The sequence below is a fragment of the Hippocampus bargibanti genome, linkage group LG07, assembly GCF_051943395.1.
Source record: "Hippocampus bargibanti isolate YZ-2025 linkage group LG07, ASM5194339v1, whole genome shotgun sequence".
NCBI lineage: Eukaryota > Metazoa > Chordata > Actinopteri > Syngnathiformes > Syngnathidae > Hippocampus > Hippocampus bargibanti.
In genome coordinates this window covers 6,049,353-6,064,828 of record NC_142740.1, presented here as the reverse complement: position 1 = coordinate 6,064,828, position 15,476 = coordinate 6,049,353, and the positions used below count along the sequence as shown (strand labels likewise).

At 38.8% G+C, this 15,476-nt stretch overlaps 2 protein-coding genes across 4 annotated transcripts in view; one reads left to right on the top strand and one right to left on the bottom strand.

The window, feature by feature from the left end:
- LOC148895280 (protein CFDP2-like) overlaps positions 1 to 15,476 on the top strand; it is a 251,007-nt gene that overhangs the window by 2,643 nt on the left and 232,888 nt on the right. The window lies entirely within an intron of this gene.
- The window catches only part of LOC148895282 (BMP/retinoic acid-inducible neural-specific protein 3-like), a 63,041-nt gene that overhangs the window by 36,250 nt on the left and 11,315 nt on the right, over positions 1 to 15,476 (bottom strand). Inside the window, exons 3-4 of the mRNA XM_089001654.1 lie at positions 8,730 to 8,920; positions 2,675 to 2,859 (exon numbers count right to left, since the gene is read on the bottom strand). Of these exons, the coding sequence (XP_088857780.1) occupies positions 2,675 to 2,859; positions 8,730 to 8,920 (376 nt within the window). The remainder of the gene's footprint in view (positions 1 to 2,674; positions 2,860 to 8,729; positions 8,921 to 15,476) is intronic.

Sequence of the window (15,476 nt, the reverse complement as noted above, 5' to 3'; positions counted from 1 at the left end):
TTATATGTAAGGCTTATTCCATAGAAAATTATGTTTTATGAGGACCTGGGAACGGATTATTCTCATTTTAATGGTGTCCTATGGGAAATAAATGTTCGGAAGACGAACATTTATCCTTTACACACACTTTCTGGGAACCAATTAAGTTCGTGAGCTGACGTATCACTGTTCATATATTTCTATATCTCTGTAGATCTGACATTGAATCTAGCAAATTTGTTACTTAAGATCTAGCAAATTTGCGACTTTAAATTTAGCAAATTTGCGACTATAAATCTGGCAAATTTGTGACTTAAAATCTAGAAAATTTCTGACTTTAAATCTGGCAAATTTATAATTTAAAATCTAGCATTTTTTTTCCTTAAAATCTAGCAAATTTGTGACTTTAAATCTCGCAAATTTGCGACTTTAAATCTAGCAAATTTGCGAATTTAAATCTAGCAAATGTGTGACTTAAAATCTAGCAAATTTGCGACTTTAAATGTAGCAAATTTGTGACTATAAATCTGGCAAATTTATAACTTAAAATCTAGAACATTTGTGACTTTAAATCTGGCAAATTTATAACTCAAAATCTAGCGATTTTTTTCCTCAAAATCTAAAAAAATTGTGACTTTAAATCTCGCAAATGTGTGACTTTAAATCTAGCAAATTTGTGACTTTAAATCTAGCAAATTTGCGACTTTAAATCTAGCAAATTTGTGACTTTAAATCTAGCAAATTTGCGACTTTAAATCTAGCAAATGTGTGATTTAAAATGTAGCAAATTTGCGACTTTAAATCTAGCAAATTTGCGACTATAAATCTGGCAAATTTGTGACTTAAAATCTAGAAAATTTCTGACTTTAAATCTGGCAAATTTAGTACTTAAAATCTAGCAATTTTTTTCCTTAAAATCTAGCAAATTTGTGACTTTAAATCTCGCAAATTTGCGACTTTAAATCTAGCAAATTTGCGACTTTAAATCTAGCAAATTTGCGACTTTAAATCTAGCAAATTTGCGACTTTAAATCTAGCAAATTTGCGACTTTAAATCTCGCAAATTTGTGACTTTAAATCTAGCAAATGTGTGATTTAAAATGTAGCAAATTTGCGACTTTAAATCTAGCAAATTTACGACTATAAATCTGGCAAATTTGTGACTTAAAATCTAGAAAATTTCTGACTTTAAATCTGGCAAATTTATTACTTAAAATCTAGCAATTTTTTTCCTTAAAATCTAGCAAATTTGTGATTTTAAATCTCGCAAATTTGTGACTTTAAATCTCGCAAATTTGCGACTTTAAATCTCGCAAATTTGCGACTTTAAATCTAGCAAATTTGTGACTATAAATCTGGCAAATTTATAACTTAAAATCTAGCAATTTTTTCCTTAAAATCTAGAAAATTTGTGACTTTAAATCTCGCAAATTTGCGACTTTAAATCTAGCAAATTTGCGAATTTAAATCTAGCAAATGTGTGACTTAAAATCTAGCAAATTTGCGACTTTAAATGTAGCAAATTTGTGACTATAAATCTGGCAAATTTGTGACTTAAAATCTAGAAAATATGTGACTTTAAATCTGGCAAATTTATAACTCAAAATCTAGCGTTTTTTTTTTTTTCTTAAAATCTAGCAAATTTGTGACTTTAAATCTAGCAAATTTATTACTTTAAATCTAGCAAATTTGCGACTTTAAATCTAGCAAATGTGTGATTTAAAATCTAGCAAATTTGCGACTTTAAATCTAGCAAATTTGCGACTTTAAATCTAGAAAATTTGTTACTTTAAATCTGGCAAATTTATAACTCAAAATCTAGCAAATTTTTCCTTAAAATCTAGAAAATTTGTGACTTTAAATCTCGCAAATTTGCGACTTTAAATCTCGCAAATTTGCGACTTTAAGTCTAGCAAATTTGCGACTTTAAATCTCGCAATTTTTTTGACTTAAAATCTCGCAATTTTTTTGACTTAAAATCTAGAAAATTTGCGACTTTAAATCTAGCAAATGTGAGACTTAAAATCTAGCAATTTTTTGACTTAAAATCTAGAAAATGTGTGACTTTAAATGTCGCAATTGTTGCGACGTTAAATCTAGGAAATTTGAGGCTTTTTTCTCGGAATAGTGCCCCATCTCTAGAGAAAGATGTGTTTCGGCCTGGCCCTAATGCTCTTCCGTACAGAGCAATCCTACATAGAGGGAAATTAATATTAGAGTTTGAGTGAACGCTGGTGCGTTTGGCTGCCGTCGCTCACCCACAGAAAAAAAATTCTCTGACTGCTAAGTGTCCTTGAGAGTTTTGAAAGGCACTGAAATGTATTTTATTATTACAAAAGTCAATAAAACGACGTTATTATATAGTACAGTTTATTTATTTCATTACAATGCAACAGCACATTTATTATACATGAAATATTTGGTGTCGTTTTGAGGCGTATTTAGTCGAAAACGATGTTTAATGCGTACCTGGGAACGGATTATTCTCATTTTAATGGTTTCTTATGGGAAATAAATGTTTGGCAGACTTTCTGGGAACCAATTAAGTTCGTGAGCTGAGGTATGACTGTACATTATATTTCTATATCTCTGTAGATCTGACATTGCTTCAAAAGGTCTTTTGGCAAATGGCCTACAGACTCGCCATTGCGCACATTCTACAAGTCCGTACGCGGAGGATCCGGCGTAATTTTACCTTAATGGCAGTGGAGGCAATCTGTATGTTGTGCAGCTTGTGCAGGGTGCTCTCCCTGTCAGTGAAGTAAGAAGCCGCCAGCTGGTGGAGAGCCTCCAGAGTCACCGCCGTGCCATTAGCGTCACTCAACTCGCTCAATCCACTCAACTTGCGCTTGTCCACAAAGATCATTAAGGACTCTTCTCCTGTCAATTGCAAACACACACACACACACACACACACACGTGCATTAACATATCATTAGTCACTTCAATCACAAGGAAAATGTTCACCAGAGTCACAACCACACCAGAATGTCAACACCGACGCATCGTTCATTTAAATAATGTTTCATTAGCCCGAAAGGAACAGCAACATGATTGCAGTTCGATACAAAGTGAATTTAGGGTGACGTACAAAGAAAGAGAAATCGTTTAATATCAAACAAATAAAGAAAGAAAGAAAAATAAATAAATAAACATGTAGCTAGCTAGATAGCTAGCAAGTTAGATCGCTAGCTAGGTAGTTCGCTAGCTAGCTAGATAGCTAGCAAGTTAGATCGCTAGCTAGGTAGTTCTCTAGCTAGCTAGATAGCGAGCTAGATACATTGCGAGATAGCTAGATACATACTGTAGCTAGCTAGAAAGCAATCTAGCTAGCTAAGTAGCTATCTAGCTATGTAGATAGCTACATAGCTAGATAGATGGATGGCTGGATGGATAGAAGGATTGATGGATTGGTGGATTGGTTGATTGATTGTTAAATTGATTGCTAGATTGCTTGCTAAATAGAGAGATAGATAGATTGATTGATTGATGGAGGTTGATTGATTGATTGATTGATTGATTGATTGATTGATTGATTGATTGATTGATTGATTGATGGAGGGAGGGAGGGAGGTAGATTCATAGATTGATTGCCAGATTGATTGATTGCCAGATTGATTGATTGCCAGTTTGCTAGATAGCTCGATACATTGCTAGATTGATTGATAGCTCGATACATTGCTAGCCTGATACATTGCTAGATCGCTCGATACATACATTGCTAGATAGCTACATACATTGCGAGATAGTTACATACAAACACAAAGACAAATAAACATAAGCAAGTATTTTTTTATTTTTTATTTTTTAATGTATATTTACAGCTGTCAGAGCAGTCTGAGGTGCGACGAGAGTGAGCAATTGAAAAATCCTCCAAACAAAATGAGGTTTAATGGCGAACGCAGCGCTCATTTCATTGCCTGAGACCGGCAAGCGCGGTTTTACGGAGCAGATGTCATCCGAGTCTTTTCTGCACTGTAAAAAAAAAATAATAATAAAAATAAAAATCAAATCTCAGCGAGCTGCAGGTAGAATCAATTAATTGATGACTCATTTTTGCTCCGCCCATCGACTAAGTCATGGGCGGACAAACAGGCTGGGAGTACAGTGATAACTTGGTTTACGGATCCTAGACAGAGTGTGTAAGGCGAAAATAGTGTATCCGAAAAATTAATTTCCCATAGTAAATGATTAAAATGAGAATAATCCGTTCACAGGTCCCCATAAAACATATTTTTCAACTAACTAAGCCTTAAAAATACACAAAATATACCTTATTTTATGTATAATAAATGTGCTATTTTATTGTAATGAAAGGAATACACTGTACTGTATAATAAAGTCATTTTATTTACATTTGTGATGGTCGTTGATAGCTTGATGGCATCGTTCCATCAGCATTAAACACTTGATGAGGAACGTGGCCTTCTTCTTTCACCATCTTGAGGACTGATCCCTTGTAGGTGCTTTCTCTGCGATAATTTTACCTTGTTCCTCATCAATTGTGTTCTGTTTAGCTGGGTTGATCGCTTTTTGCATCAAGTATACAGATGGCTTGTGCGGGTTATTTTTGTATCCTAATTGATGGGATATTTTAACCTTGCAGTCTACACTCTGCCTTTGAACTATCAAAGTTGAAAGAAGTCCAAATTTCACTGTTTTCGATCCATTTTGTCACTCTCTCTCTGTCGTCTGCCTGTCTCTTTAATGTTTAAACCGCCTCCCCTCACTGCAGCGTTCTTGACCAATCACGTGGCTTCAACCAAAGACTGGGGGCGCGGAATAGAGGACAAAAACAGTCAGCTGCCATTTTGTTGTTATAAGAACGGGCTCGTTCGCGAATGACACATCACTCAATAAGGCAGTTCCGTGTACGAAAAAAGTTCGTATGCCAAGGTAAGATGTTCATCAATTTAACGTTCGTAAACCGAAAAGTTCGTAAGCCGAGGGGTTCGGAAACCGACGTATCACTGTACATTGCTAAATAGCTATATACATAGGTAAATAGCTAGGTACACACTGTAGCTAACTAGATAGATAGATAGATAGATAGATAGATAGATTGTCATACGAGTCTCTTCTGGACTGTAAACAATAATAATAATAATACAAATCAAATCTCATCTAGCTGCAGGTAGAATCAATTAATTGATATTTTTGCTCCGCCCACCGGACAAACGCAACCTGGGCGCATTTGGATCTGTCAAACGTTGCAAATGTAATCATTTTTCGCTTCCGGAAATAAGCAGCTCACACGCAAATCTTGACTTGGCAGGTTCATTTACGCTTGACGGGCGGGCAAACACTTCACACACACAAATATTATCATACCGGCAATTAAAAAGTCATTTTCATATCCGTAATATGTCACCTTTAACAGAATCTTAGTCGCTTTATATTGGTTTCATGAGTTTGTTCAAGGGGGAAATTATTGGATTGCGAGCAACACCCTTGATTCATTTTCAGGCATTTATTAATTTTTTTTGTGTTCGAGTCAGTTCGTGGAAAACGAATCAATCATTTTTCTTTGTCACATTGCAGTGACAGGTTGTGCATAGGTAACTGGCTAGCTGGCTGGCTGGCTATGTAGCTATCTAGCTCTAGTTAGCTTTGCTAGGATAGATAGACAGACAGATACACTAGATGGGTGCATAGATCGATAGCTGACTAGCTAGGTAGCATGATAGCTCTAGCTAGCTTTGCTAGGATAGATCGACAGACATATCGATACACTAGATAGGTGCATAGATAGCTAGCTGGCTGCTATCTATCTAGCTAGCTCTCGTTAGCTTTGGTAGGATAGATACAGACCGACAGACAATCATATACAGTAGATAGGTGCATAGATATCTGGCTGGCTATCTAGCTAGCTAGCTCTTGCTAGCTTTGCTAGGACAGACAGACCAGACAGATAGGTGCATAGATAGATATCTGGCTAGCTAGTTAGCTGGCTGCTATCTATCTATCTAGGTCTAGCTAGCTTTGCTAGGATAGATAGATGGACAGATAGATATATTAGATAGGTGCATAGATAGATAGCTGGCTAGCTAGCTAGGTGGCTGCTATCTATCTATCTAACTCTAGCTAGCTTTTCTAGATAGCTATCTATCTATCTATCTATCTAGCTAGCTAGGATAGATATACAGACAGTCAGGCATACATACATATACAGTAGACAGGTGCATAGATAGACAGCTGGCTAGCTAGCTCTCGCTAGCTTTGCTAGGATAGACAGACAGACCGACGGACAGATAGATATCATGCATATTAGCATATTTGACGATAAATCAGACTTTGACTTTGATTAGATAGGGGCATAGATAGATAGATAGCTGGCTAGCTAGCTGGCTAGCTAGCTATCTATCTATCTATCTATCTATCTATCTATCTATCTATCTATCTATCTATCTATCTATCTATCTATCTATCTATCTATATCTACAGTAAAGTCTTGTTATATCGATATCAGTTATATCGATAGTACTGCTTATTACGATACTATTCCTATGAACGCAAGGAGAAAATTTACATGCCGCAGGATCGGATATCGATAGTCCGTTTATATTGATATTTTTTCCGACTCCCGAGAATATCGATATAAAGAGACTTTAATCTATATCTATATCTATATCTATATTTGCTGCTGTGAAATGTAAATTTCTCCACTGTGAGACTTATAAAGGCATATCCAATCCAATCCATATCCAATCTATATATCTATATCTATATCTATCTAGCTCTAGCTTTAGCTAGGTTTTCTCTGATAGATATATAGACAGAAAGGCATACAGACATATACAGTAGATAGGTGCATAGATAGATAGCTGGCTGGCTACCTAGCTGGCTAGCTAACTAGCTGACTGGCTATCTAGCTAGCTAGCTTTGCCAGGATAGATAGACAGTCAGATAGATGCTTCAAAAAATTATCATAATCGCATCAAATTTGGCTCTATTAAAGTGCAGAAAATACACCCCAGGAACAGAAAGAAATAAGTTCTCACTGCTGGAGAAGTTGAGGAATAATCGAGAGGTTTACTTCAAAGCAAGATGTCGGAGTGGGTGGGCGTGCGCGTGCGCGTGACCTTTTGGATGATTAAAAGAACACAACAAATAATGGGCAGCCATGTCTGAGCCACTGAGCATGCGGGAGATTTAATTAATCAAGCGCATGATATCACTGTGCTCTTCTGGTGACACGTTCAGCTGTCAGCAGAGACCAATCATTTCAAGAGACCAATCATTTCAAGAAACCACCTCGCCACTTCAATTGACATTTGAGATTGGTTTTTGCTTGACTTTTCCGTCAGATAGGTTTTGTATTTTGTTTCCCTTCCTTTATAATTAACGCAGAATGTAATCAATCGTCTTATATGATCAATCAAGGAGAAAATCAAAATACGTCAACATTCTCGACCCACTATAGCACTGGTGTCAAGGCCTGGGGCCCAAATCTGGCCCGCCACATCATTGTTTTCGGCCCGCGAAAGCAAAGCAAACGTGTTCAAATCCATTCTAATCTATCAAGCTACCTAGTTAGCTCGCTCTCTTTCTATTCAGCTACCTCGCTAATCCCTTACATCACAGGTGTTAAAGTCAAGGCCCGGGGGCCAGATCTGGCCCGCTACATCATTTTATTCATCCCGCGAAAAGCAAATCAAATTTGTGAAATTCCATGCTCATCTATCGAGCTAGCTAGTGAGCCAGCTATCTAGCACGCTTTCTATTCAGCTAGCTGGCTAATCCATTACATCACAGGTGTCAAAGTCAAGGCCCGGGGGCCAAATCTGGCCCGCGTGAGCAAATCAAACTTGTTAAAATCCATATTTATCTCTCGAGCTCGCTAGCGATGGAGCTCGCTAGTGCTCTTTCTATTCAGATAGCTGTCTAATCCCTTACATCACAAGTCAAGGCCCAGGGGCCAAATCTGGCCCGCCACATCATTTTATTCGGCCCGCGAAAGCAAAGCAAACATGTTCAAATCAATTCTAATCTATAAAGCTAGCTAGTTAGCTCACTCTCTTTATATTCAGCTACCTCGCTAATCCCTTACATCACAGTGTTAAAGTCAAGGCCCAGTGGCCAAACCTGGCCCGCCACGTCATTTTATTCAGCCCGCGAAAGCAAATAAACCTTGTTCAAATCCATACTAATCTATCAAGCTAGCGAGCTAGATTGATAGATTTGTATGGATTTGTATCATTGCTAGCAACCTTGCTAGCAATCAAGCTAGCTAGCTAGCGACTTAAGTAGTGATCGAGCTGACTAGCGACTTAGCCAGTGATCGAGTTAGTTAGCTAGCTACCTAGCTAGTGATTGAGTTAGCTAGCTAGAAAACTGGCTAGCAATTGAGCTAGCTAGCTAGTGACTTAACTAGTGATCAAGCTAGATAGCGACTTAGGTAGCTAGCTAGCAACCTAGCAATCAAGATAGCTAGCTAGCAATAAAGCCCAGATAGCTAGCGACCTAGCCAGATAGCTCTCTTTCTATCAACTGGCTAATCCCTTACATCAGTGTGTCAAAGTCAAGGCCCGGGGGCCAAATCTGGCCCACCACATCATTTTATTCGACCCGCGAAAGCAAATCAAACTGTAATTCTATGGAACTTGCTAAAGTCTGACCCAAAATATTAAATTGTCCCATTTTAAGTACAATAACAGCCACTATTCTTGACTTCACATTTGAAAACGGCAGATTCAAAGTCGGACAATCACGAATACGACAAGCAAACCGGCCCATTTGGCTTTATTTACCTCCCAACGTGGCAGAAACCAGGAAGTGGGTTCCATATTTCCGAATAATATTGTCGGTGATGGCGCTGAGACTGGGCCGCCGTCCCAGATGCCGAATGGCCTGTTGGAACTCGGGATCCAGCGGAAAGGGGAAGCCATTGTTCGCTTGCCTTTCCGAAACCAGGCTGTTCACCTTCCATCGTCCGAACTCCCTGCATAGACGAAGAGAATGCCAAATCATACATATGAATTTGTGTCTGTAAGGAAAAAAAACAAGTACAGGTAACATCTGACTTATGACCGAGTTCCGTTCCGACCAAACGGTCGTAAGTCAAAATGCTCGTGAGTCGAAATCAATTCAAAATGTTGAATAGAGACTCAGAGGCTAAATAACTCGTAAACCCCTCCCCCCCTCTGGTGCTATCACATGGTCGATTGCTGTGCGAGTTAAAGATGCTGGCTGGCTGGCCAAAATTGTTGTACGCGTTGCCGGCCTGCTAGCGTGTTGCGGTGCCAGGCATAGAATAAAAATTTTAAACATTGGGTCCGGAGGTTGTGGTCGTACGTACGGGTGGTCGTAAGTCGAGCTGGTCGTAAGTCGGGTGTTACCTGTATGTACAGGTAACGAACACCTTGGTTTACGAACCTTTCGGATTTCGAACGTTAAATGTATGACAATTTTACCTTGGTATACGAACTATGTTTCGGGATAGACACGGAGCGCCACAATGAGTGATGTGTCGTTCGCAAACGAGCCCATTCTCCTAACAAGAAAATAGCAGCCGACTGTTTTTGTCCTGCCCCCAATCTTCGGTTAAAGCCACGTGATTGGTCAAGAACACAGCAGTGAGGGGGATTTAAACATTAAATAGACAGGCAGACGACAGAAAGCGAGAAAATGTTTAGAAAACAGTGACATTTGGACTCGTTTCAACTTTGATAGTTAAAAGGCAGAGTGTAGACTGCAAGGTTAAAATATTCCATCAATCAGGCTCCACAAATAACCCGCACAAGCCATCTGTACACTTGGTGCAAAAAAATCAACCCAGCTAAACAGAACACGATTGATGAAGAACTAGGTAAAATTATCAGAATCAGAATCAGAAATATAATATAATATCGTCGAGAAAGCACGGCAACTTCGTCTCGAGGCAACCTGGAAGTTCGTCATCCATTGATGATTTCAAGGCTAGCCACGGATGGTTCGAGAACTTTAAGCGTCGTGCCGGGATTCATAGTGTCATTCGTGATGGTGAGGCAGCCAGTTCTGATGGTAAACCTGCCGAAGCCTACAGGGGCTTCATTGCTCAAGATGGTGAAAGAAGAAATCTCCGTTCCTCATCAAGCCATCAACGACCATCACAAAGGTCAATAAAACCACTTTATTATACTGTACAGTTTATTTCTTTCATTAGAGCCCTAATGGAATGCGACTCTTCCAAACAGGAATTCCCTCCCTCCGACCTCCTCCCATTCCATTAAGCCATCAATGACCATCATAAATGTAAATAAAAATGACTGTATTATATAGTACAGTGTATTTCTTTCATTACAATACAATAGCACATTTATTATACATAAAATAAGGTATATTTTGTGTAGTTTTAAAGGACAACCGCCGTCTCCGGACAAGTTTTGTCCATAATTTGTAAAATGGCTTCAAATGACTTCTACTGAGCGTATTTTACAAAGATTCCACCACATATAGCTATATTTTACATTTTAAGACTCGCGCTGAATATTCAGGAAGTCTTGTTTTTGAGTCGGTGACGAGTCCATACGTGACGTCACTGAAGGAACGCCCCTGACCGAAAAAAAAAAGACGTTGTAGCAGTCCTTCCATCACGTCAATGTATTTTGCTGTACTTGTTTGGTCTGAAAACCTCGTGTTGCACCAAAAAGCCGCCAGAAGAGGGTGATCAAGCTCCTTGGAAGGAATTTATCAGCCTGTGCAAACAGGTTGATTAATTCCTCACAGGAGCTTGGACGCCATGTTCTGCCTTTTTTGGGTGATACATTTCCCCATAATGTTGCCTCTAAATGGCACGGAATAAATTATTTAATCGATTGCAAACATGTATGCTTTCCTCTTCAGAACTATTTGTATCATATTCATAACGGGTGTGTAACAAGGAAGCATATTCTCCGAATCTGAAGCCATTGTTTTGATTCTCCAGCAATCCAAGACGTCTTGCCGTGACGTCACGAACTGGGGGCGGGACTTTCTGGAAATGCCCAATTCGCAGCTCATTTTTTTGCAGATTTTGGACACTTTAAGTCATTTTTATTTGTGTTTTGCATTTGTATAAAAATATCATACTGCGTGTTTTGGGTATTTTAGATGCTATAAAACGTTTTTCTGTTGTCAGTTAGGAAACAAAAAAATGACGTCGGTTGTCCTTTAAGGCTTATTTCGTAGAACACCGTTTTATGGGGACCTGGGAACGGATTATTCTCATTTTAATGGTTTCCTATGGGAAAATAATTTTTGGGATACACACTTTTCGCCTAACACACTCTATCTGGGATGTACCAATTAATTTTCGTAATGTACTAGGCAAGGTAGGCGGCCCGGTAGTCGAGTGGTTAGCACACCGGCTTCACAGTGCAGAGGTCGCCGGTTCGCGTCCCGGTCCGGCCTCCCTGTGTGGAGTTTGCATGTTCTCCCCGGACCCGCGTGGGTTTTCTCCGGGTGCTCCGGTTTCCTCCCACACTCTAAAAACATGCATGGCAGGCAGATTGACCACTCCAAATTGTCCCTAGGTGTGAGTGTGAGAGTGACTGTTGTACGTCTTTGTGTGCCCTGCGATTGGCTGGCAACCGATTCAGGGTGTCCCCCGCCTCGTGCCCGAAGACAGCTGAGATAGGCTCCAGCAACCCCCGCGACCCTAATGAGGAATAAGCGATACGGAAAATGAGATGAGATGAGAGACTAGGCAAGGTCATCTGATCATAGTTTTAGATCAAGAGACCCCCCCCCCCTCCCTTTAACATGAACATTGCATGTTGCTACATCTAGCTGCGACAATGGCTTTGCACGACAGTGAAACACATTGTGTTTCTCTGCAGGTGATTATTCATCAAAATTGCTGCATTTACCGGGTGAACAACCTCCCCCCCCTCCCCCACACCTTCCCCTCATTTGTTAGATAGACCGGCGCTGCTCCAAGCACCTCTTTTGGTGCAAGCTTGGTCTGAAAGTGTTTGATATTCAGCCCGTCCTTGTAGCACGCCAAGCCGTCTTTATCTACGGAGCGCAGGAACCTGATGCGTGATACAAAAGATGAATACGACCCAAATACGACAGACCACATGTGAGAGACGATCAAAGTCAAAATCAGGCACCTTGCAATCGCGTCGGGACTCAACATCTTGGATTGTGTACTTCAAAGTTCAGTTTTTCGTTCCAATGTTTTCATCATTTTATATATATATATATATATATATATATATATATATATATATATATATATATATATATATATATATATATATATATATATTGTTTGTTTTATTTGTTTTATTGTTTTTATTGTAAAGTGTCCTTGGGTGTTTTGAACGGCGCTTGAAATTAAATGTATTATTATTATTATATATGTATATATGTTATTTTTGCTATCGAGCTGTATCGCTACTCTCACTAGCTAGCAAGCTAGCTATACATTTATTCCTTTGTTTTAGAATTTAAAACATCTATAATATAGGTATATTGGTAGATAGCAAGAAAACAGAAATAAATCTAGCGAAGTAGCTATATATATATATATATAGTATATATATATATATCCTTGTTTTTGTTATCTAGCTGTCTTGCTACTCTCACTAGCTAGCAAGCTAGCTAGCAATTTATTTATTTTTGTTATATATAGATGGGTAAATAGCAAAAACAAATAAATCTAGAGATAGCTAGCTAGCTCTCTCTCTCTCTCTCTCTCTCTCTCTCTCTCTCTCTCTCTCTCTCTCTATATATATATATATATATATATATATATATATATATATATATATATATATATATATATATATTTCCTTGTTTTTGTTCTCTAGCTGTCTTGCTACTCTCACTAGCTAGCAAGCTAGCTATCAATTTATTTTTTTTGTTATATATAGATGGGTAAATAGCAAAAACAAATAAATCTAGAGATAGCTAGCTAGCTCTCTCTCTCTCTCTCTCTCTCTCTCTCTCTCTCTCTATATATATATATATATATATATATATATATAATCTCGCTAGCTAGAAAGATTTATTTCTGTTTTTTTGCGATCTACTTATCTATCTATAAGAAATAAATATATTGATAGCTAGTTTACTAGCTAGTGAAATTAGCGAGTGAGCTTTATAGCTAGGTAGCAAAAAAACAACAACAAATACAATATGACAGCTGGGTAAATAACTAGAGAGTGAGATAGGTAGATAGCTAGCTAGATAGTGAGATATTGTGATAGCCGGCTCGATAGTGAGATAGCGAGATAGCTAGCTATACAGCGAGATAGCTAGCTAGCGAGCGAGATAGCGAGATAGCTAAGTAGCTAGCTAGATAGCTGGCTCGATAGCTAGAGAGTGAAATAGCACGATCGATACATTAGATAGACAGACAGACAGATGAAAATAAAAATACAAAAAATTAAAGCGAGCTGATTTTGTGGACCTCAGGCAGACCTCAGTGAAAATCGTTTTGAAATATAAAATCTGGAATGGATTAGCCTTTATTGTATATCATAATAATATATGTAATAATAATAATACATGTTATTTCAAGTGCCTTTCAATGCTACCAAGGACAGTATACAGTATATTTGTATCCTTGAGCGGTCACCACGATACACACACACACGCACACAAAAAGAAAGAGACAAATGTCGTCTCCAGTATTGCAACCACGATCGTTGAAACAAAGCTCGCCTTGCTGAAAGTAATTTTTGATTACCCGGAATATCATTCAGCCCCCCCGGTGGGTGCAGGCCTGCCGCCAATCAATTTCCCACCAATAACAACGACCCCCCTTGGGAAATAAGTACAGCAAACACAAAACAGCTTTCATGTCTGTCCCCGTCCTGGCGACCAGCCGCCATTTTATGTATTTGCGTCGACGGGGGGGACCTACTTGAAATGGATCAACTCCAGTCAGATAACGCGACTCACGTACAGTCGAGCTCAGAACTGGAGAAGCCCCCGCTAGCTATCTGGCTATCTCGCTATCTATCTATCTATCTATCTATCTATCTCGGTATTTTCCTAGCTATCTCACTATTTCGCTATCTATCTAGCTATCTCACTATACCAAGCTATCTCACTATCTCGCTACCTAGCTATCTATCTCGCTAACTATCTCGCTATCTCAGTATCTCGTTATCTAGCTAGCTATCTCACTATCTCGCTATCTATATCGTTGTCTCACTATCGAGCTAACTATCTCGCTATCTCACTATCTAGCTCGTTATCTCACTATCTCACTATATAGCTAGCTATCTCACTATCTCGCTATCTAGCTATCTATCTGGCTATCTAGCTAGCTATCTCACTGTATCGCTGTCTAGCTAGCTATCTCACTATCTCGATATCTATCTAGACCTCTCGCTATCTTGCTATCTAGCTAGCTATCTCACTACCTCGCTATCTAACTAGCTATCTCACTATCTCACTATCTATCTAGCTATGTAACTATCTCGCTATAGAGCTAGCTATTTCACTATCTACCTAGCTATCTCACTATCTTGCTATCTAGCTAGCTATCTCGCTATCTAGCTAGCTATCTCACTATATAGCTAGCTATCTCAATATCTCGCTATATAGCTAGCCATCTCGCTATCTTGCTATCTAGCTAGCTATCTCACCACCTCACTATCTAACTAGCTAGCTCACTATCTAGCTATGTCACTATCTCACTATCTTGCTATCTAGCTAGCTATCTCGCTATCTAGCTAGCTATCTCACTATCTCGCTATCAAGCTAGTTATCTCACTATCTAGCTCGCTGTCTCACTATCGCGCTATCTAGCTCGCTATCTCACTACCTTGCTATCGAGCTAGCTGTCTTGCTGTCTAGCTCGCTATCTCACTATCTCGCTATCTCGCTATCTAGTTAGCTATCTCGTTAGCTATCTCGCTATGTAGCTATCTATCTCACTATGTTGCTATCTAGCTAGCTATATCGCTATCTAGCTAGCTATCTCACTATCTCACTATCTCACTAGCTATCTCACTATCTCACTATCTCGCTAGCTATCTAGCTAGCTATCTCACTATATCGCTATCTAGCTAGCCATCTCACTATCTCGCTATCTAGCTATCTCACGATCTTGCTATTTAGATAGCTATCGCAATATCTCGTAACTATCTCTCGTTAAGAATCACACGTAGTAGATTTCATGACAAAAGACAAGGAACGGCTTGAACGAGGGCCTCGATGCGCTCGTACTTTTGGCGGCCCTTTTGCTTCGACTTGGAGTGTCGGGTATCGGCGGGCGACTGCTTTTAATAGTCTGAAAAAACAAGAATACAGTGATACCTCAGTTTACGAACTTAATTGGTTCCCAGAAAGTGTGTGTAAGGTAAAAAATTAATCTTCCAAACATTTATTTCCCATAAGAAACCATTCAAATGAGAATAATCCGTTCCCAGATCCCCATAAAACATAATTTTATAAAAAATAAGCCTTAAAACGACACAAAATATACCTTATTTTATGTATAATAAATGTGATATTGTATTTTAATGAAATAAATAAACTATTTTATAATTAAGTGGTTTTATTGACCTTTGTGATGG